Genomic DNA, 6,185 nt, shown 5'->3' on the forward strand with positions numbered 1-6,185 from the left:
GAAGGTGTTTGGGTGAGAAGGCATGTGAACTATCAAAGGATATTCCTCTTTCAAAGACCTCAAAAAAGATATTTTCTTTTCTGAAGCATCCAAGTCTGGGCATTAAAATCAACACTCTGATTGAAGACCAAGCCTTCCTCATGTAATACTGCTGTTTACTCCTATGTCTTTTCAGATGCAACCCAACTTAATTATCAGCCTCCATCCAATCCCTACTACTGGGGTGAGTCTCAAGTCTTCTCTGAGCATTTGGATCCTAACAGCAGCAGCAAAAGTTCCTTCAGAAAACCCCTTCCTCCCTCTGGGCCAGCATGAGAAGCCTGGGGACCAAAGAGCCCACACAGAGGGAGCTAGTGAAAGGGACCTTGGGGAAGGGGATAAGGTTGGAGAGGTCTTGGGGGAAGGGAAGATGATCTGAGGGTAGAAATGGATTGAGGGAAATTAAAGAGAGAAATTTTTGGTTGCAGAGGAAGAAGAGATACTTGGTGGGGGAAGAATAGCTGAACCCCCCTTCCCTTCATAGGACTTTGTACCTCCCTCTTAGCAGAGCTATCAGAGCTGTGGGGGAGGTATTAAACTGTGAGGCACCCTTCATTAGACCAATAGCTTCCTCAGGATGACAACTGGCTGGATTCTATCTTTTCTTTGCTTTATTAGGAGGCACAGTGTCACTCATGTACTAGGCATCCATTTTTTAAAAAATTACATAAATTGGATTGCTTGATATCTAGGGGAGAGGAATAAGAGGGAGGAAAGAAAAATTTGGAATTTAAGGTTTTGTAAAGGTGAATGTTGAAAACTATCTTTGTATATACTTTAAAAATAAAAACTATTATTATTTAAAAAGAGAAAAATAAAAATTATATAGAAATGAGGTAGTCAGATGAAAATAAAGGAAGAATTACAAAGAAATCCTATGTGAAGGAGGGGAGAGATGGGAAAAAGAGAGGAAGGGAGGGGTACAGAGAAAAGCCAGGAGGAAAGATTCAGGTAATGGATTTTAGGTTAAAAATAAAGATAAGATGCAATACATTCTCTCACTCTCAACTTTAAGTGAATAAGGGCAATAATAGCATTTATATATTGCCTACTGTGTGTCAGGCCCAGTGCTAAAGCACTCTACAGTTATTTTTATTTGACCCTTACAACCATGCTGGGAGAGGTGATCTATTATTATCTCATTTTATAGATGATGAAATTGAGATAAACTTGCCTAGAGTCTTCCAGTTAAGTAGCTTAGGACTTTCACCCTTTTCATGACCTTCAGTACTGTCTTGGGGCAAAGTCAGATCCATAGACCCATGTCAGGGCCTTTGAGAAGCTGAGGGGTACAGCAGAGATTTCTGAGAATCCGGGAAGAGCCAGATCCAAATCTTGCCTCTGACACTTCTTGACTAACTCAATTAATTAACCTCTCAGAGTCTCAGCTTCTCTATCTGGAAAATGGGTGCAATAATACTACTAGTGCATACCTCTCATGCTTGTCAATATAGTAATATAACACTGGTCAAGCACTTCATGCCCTGTCCCTCCCAAGTATCTAACCCATTTTCTATCTACCATGTGCCGGCAGTGGACGGAGACCCACACTTTATCATTGAAGTGCCCCAGAAGGATGACGCTCTCTGTTTCAACATTGATGCACAGCCCGGGGTGGTGCTGAACCTCATCCGGGATCCAGACACAGGTGGGAGCTGAGGCAGAGAAAAGCTGGGGATAAACTGGCCTTAGGAAGGCTGTCCTGAGACCAGACAACAACAGGGAGGCTCCATGGGCTTCTGTCCTAAGAGGCACCTCAGATAGCATAGAGACCAACCACCTTCCTTCAAAGTGGAGGAAGCTGAGCCCCACGGTGCTTAAAAGGCATACCTATAATTAATAATAATAATAGTTAGTACTTAGTAGGGCTTTACAAAGTGCTTTATATATGTTCATCTTATATGACATACTTGGGGTCCCATATGTCAGAGATGAGATGGGAGAGATAGTCCTCTGACCTGGGACCCAATGCTCTCTCCATGGGTCAGTCTGGGGTCTGGGTTAGAAGGGTAAGTCAATAAACATTTATGAAGCACTTACTTCGTGTCAGTCACTATGCACTGGGGATGTAAAAGAGACAAAAGCTCTTGAAGAGCTCACAATCTCATGGAGGAGGCAGCATGCAAACCACTTGTATATGAGCCAATATTGGACGTTGGTTTGGGCAGAATTGGGGTGAGTCTGCTGCTGTTGGAGACAAGTTAATAACTCAGACTTCAGGCAGGGATCAGAGGCTGAGAACCTCGGATCACTCACTCACACTTCTCACTCCACTGCTGTCCAGGTATCACAGTTAATGGGGAGATCATTGGAGAAAAGAAAGCCAGTTCAGAACCAAACCAAAGGAAGTCATATTTTGGGAAGCTTGGAATTGTTGCCCTTCAGATGGATTTGCAGGTGGAAGTAACACCCCAGAAGATTACCCTATGGAGTGGAGGCAGGAAAAGCAGCTTTACATGGATGGACACGGTCACTATCACACAAAATGGGTAATTAGATTTTCCAAATGACTCAGAGTCTGGCCTTCCAGAAACCCTGAATGATCCCTAAAAAAACCCAACAAAGTTGTGGATCACAGAACTTTAGAGCTGGAAGCAGCCTAAATACCATCCAATGGAGCTTCCCCATCTTACAGATTAGTAAAACTGAGATCCAGAGAGGCAAAATCTACAAAGCTACCGTTAGGAAATAACTCTAAATTTCACTCTGAGAAGCAGTACAAGAGAAAATAGGACCATTTTCAGAAGGATTCCAATAAATCCCTGGAGTGTAGACTCCTAAGGAGTTACTAGGAGGAGTTGGGGTGTTAGGGAATAATAAGACCACTCCTCTCACCCACATATGGCTGCATCAGAGACAGATTTAAAGGGATTGCCCATAGGAACTTTTCTGATTCTGACAAAAGTAATAGATGAAGATGTAAATAGGAAAAGAATAACCATAACAATAATAACAGCAATAACAATAGCCAATGATAACTCTGTACATTTACAACACTTTACATTTCACAGAATCCTACTGAGATGGGCAGGGCAGAGATCATTATTCCCCTTTTGTATATATCATGAAGCCTAGAAAGGGAAAATGACCTTGACTTGATGGAGTCAGAGAAAGAGATCAAATTATCTTCTACGCCCCCCCCCCCCAGGCTAAGTTTCAGAAAAATCCCTTAACTGAACTAGTTGTGTGCCCATATAATAAGCACAATACAATTGATCTCAGAACATTTCCAGGAATTCTATTTGTACTCAGATTCTATCTTTAATTCAGAGATGTTGCTTCCCTTGAATTGGACTTCAGACAATGTCTGGGGACAATCTCTCCAATACATGGCAAAAACTTTTTGTTTTTCAGTTTGTCAGTGACCATCAATCGAAAGAAAAACATGGTGGTCTCAATTGGAGATGGAGCCACCTTTGTGATCGTCTTACATCAGGTGTGGAAGAAACACCCAATTCACCAGGACTTCCTTGGGCTATATACAGTTGATAGTCACCGGATGTCAACAAAGACACATGGACTGCTGGGTATGAGTTTAAGCATATTTTAGAGCCAAGGACCTTAACATTTTGGCATCATGGTACCCTTGGGTAATCTGGTTAAGTGTATGTCTCATTTTCAAAATGATGTTTTTAAATACATAGAATAAAATATATAGGATTATAAAGAAACCAATTATATTGAAATATGGTCATCAAATTTATTATATTTATATGTAAATATTTTGTGTATTAGAACCCACAATACATATAAATATTTATATAAATCATATGCAATATATTGTTGAATATACAATATGTATGATGTAATATATAATATGTATAATTATATATATATATATATATATATATATATATATATATATATATATATATATTTAAAGCTCAGAAATCTCAGGCTAGGAACTCCTGCTTTAGGGGGATCCAAGTACTCTGAGTTTAACATAATCTCTTGTTATAACTCCCTGTATTTGCAAATAGTGATAATAATGATCACACAAAATCCTTCCTCCAATGTTCATCATGGTGAGTTTTCAAAGACTATACTAGTGAATCACAAGTGCTGAAAAGTTCTACTGAGTGACTTTGAATATTGATGTTGAACTGTGCTTGTTTGTTCAGCCTTTCTGAATTTGGAAAAGCTGATTCACCACCAAATGGTGACTTGTTTTCAGTCACAGTAACTCATGAAAGCTATATTTACTAAGATCTGGAAAGGGATTGCAGTTGTCATCTGTGGAAGGAGCAGCCACGTTGCTAAAATTACAGATCCCTAAAGTATTGTCATTATTATAACACTATTTTTGGAAGAATAGTATTTGGTTCAAAAACCCCTAAATAATAATGACAATGATGATACTGTTTACTATTTACACAGCACAGTAGTTTCCAAAGCACTTTCACAATCATATTTCATTTGATTTTCACAACATCCTGGAGAACTAAATAGGGAAAAATATTATTCTCCATTTTAAAAATGAGGGAATAAGAAGCTCAAAAAAGTGAAATCACATATCCAGGATCATACAGCAAATCTGATAGAGCCATGATTATAGAACTCTCTTGCCTCCTAGATTAACATTTAACCAATCATGTCAAAATAGACGTTTTAGGGAAGTGACATAGGAGAATTGGTGTTCATAGTGTGATCTTTCTCTTTCTAGGACAATTCTTTCACCCTTTTGACTTTGAAGTTTTTGATGTTCGGCCAGGATCTGACCCCAAGAAGCCGGATGCCACCATGATTGTGAAAAACCATAAGCTGACAGTCACCAGGTAAATAGGTTCCCCTAAAAACCTAATTTTCCTATCCTGTGTATTTCTGAGGACTTCCCTTGGACCACACAGAATTTCCAATGAGATCTTTAGATCACTGTTTTCATGGTTTAGGGGTTTCTTTGGGGGCCCTTTCAGTAAGAGAGGCCATAGAAATATTTGGTCCATAGAGAAGTCCAAGCCCCAGGATGAATATCAAGGGACTCATTCTTTTGCTATTCTACACTGGAATCAGATCTCCAGCACAGGATCACCTAAATCCCTATCCTGGACAGATCTGCTTTTTCCTATATGATATCTCACAATCTTGACCAATTTTACAATGAATCATTTTTTCTTTTCAGGGGTTCACAGAAAGACTATAGGAAGGACTCTGGACAGGGCACCAAGGTCTCCTGCTGGTTTATCCATGACAACGGATCCGGGCTGATTGATGGTGTCCACACTGACTATATTGTGCCTGATCTATTCTACCATAGTACAACTCAGTCCTAATCAGACAAACATGCAAAAGACTGGATTCCAAGAGAGCAATAAAGAATGTTTGGCCTTTTGTATATTGCTGTAATCTGTGAAAAAGGGGCTATCTGACGGAAATTATAGAAATGTGAATACTTAGAAACAATGAAAGGTTTTAATAATAATAATAATAATAAAACAAAACAAAGAACAAAAGCCATGCAATAAATCTAGAATCAGAGAATTTCAGAATTGGAAGGGCTTTTAGTTTGACCTATAACTCAATTAAAAATCCCAGCAAGCTGGACCACCAGGGAGAAGGAATGATGTATGCAACCTGGCAGGAGGTGAAGGAACAAAGAAAGAATAAGAAATACCACAAAGAAGGATGTGTCAGAGTCAATGCTAGGTGCCCTACAAAAAGCAAGAGTCTCTGCCCTGCCCACAAAGAGCTTCCATTCTGTTAATATACATATAATGAATACACAGAGAGGTTATATGCAATATAAATAATTGGGGTGGGGTGAGGGCATAGGATTAATCCCTGGGAGGAATCAGGGGGGATTTTTGAACGTGGCACTGGAATTGATCCTTGAAGGCAGGAATCCTAAGAAGCAGAGAAGAGTAATGTTCTAGAATGATATAGCCTGTGCAAAAGCATACTGTATAGGAGAAACAGATAGATAACAGATAGGAATCTCAAGCTGGTATAGTGAGCCCAAATCATGGGAAGATTAAAGTATAATAAGGCTGGAAAGATATGTTAACTCCATATTGTAAGAGTTTTAAATGCCAAATATGTATTTTATTATATACAAGGCAATGGGAAGACATCAATTATTTTTTTTTAAGGAGGCATGTAATGCAGGAAATCACTTTAGCAGCTACATGGAATATTGATTGGAAAAAGAA

General features: G+C 39.1%; 1 protein-coding gene across 4 annotated transcripts in view; it reads left to right on the plus strand.

The window, feature by feature from the left end:
* Positions 1-5,369, plus strand: part of ITIH3 (inter-alpha-trypsin inhibitor heavy chain 3) — a 28,835-nt gene extending 23,466 nt beyond the window's left edge. For all 4 annotated transcript variants that reach the window (XM_074283515.1, XM_074283518.1, XM_074283517.1 and 1 more), the window contains 6 exons: positions 176-223; positions 1,574-1,687; positions 2,324-2,528; positions 3,394-3,566; positions 4,703-4,814; positions 5,159-5,369. In XM_074283515.1, coding sequence (XP_074139616.1) covers positions 176-223; positions 1,574-1,687; positions 2,324-2,528; positions 3,394-3,566; positions 4,703-4,814; positions 5,159-5,309 — 803 coding nt within the window. In that variant the 3' untranslated portion in view covers positions 5,310-5,369. The remainder of the gene's footprint in view (positions 1-175; positions 224-1,573; positions 1,688-2,323; positions 2,529-3,393; positions 3,567-4,702; positions 4,815-5,158) is intronic.
* Positions 5,370-6,185: the final 816 nt, after the last annotated feature.

This window comes from Sminthopsis crassicaudata, chromosome 1 (genome assembly GCF_048593235.1).
Source record: "Sminthopsis crassicaudata isolate SCR6 chromosome 1, ASM4859323v1, whole genome shotgun sequence".
NCBI classification, from domain to species: domain Eukaryota; kingdom Metazoa; phylum Chordata; class Mammalia; order Dasyuromorphia; family Dasyuridae; genus Sminthopsis; species Sminthopsis crassicaudata.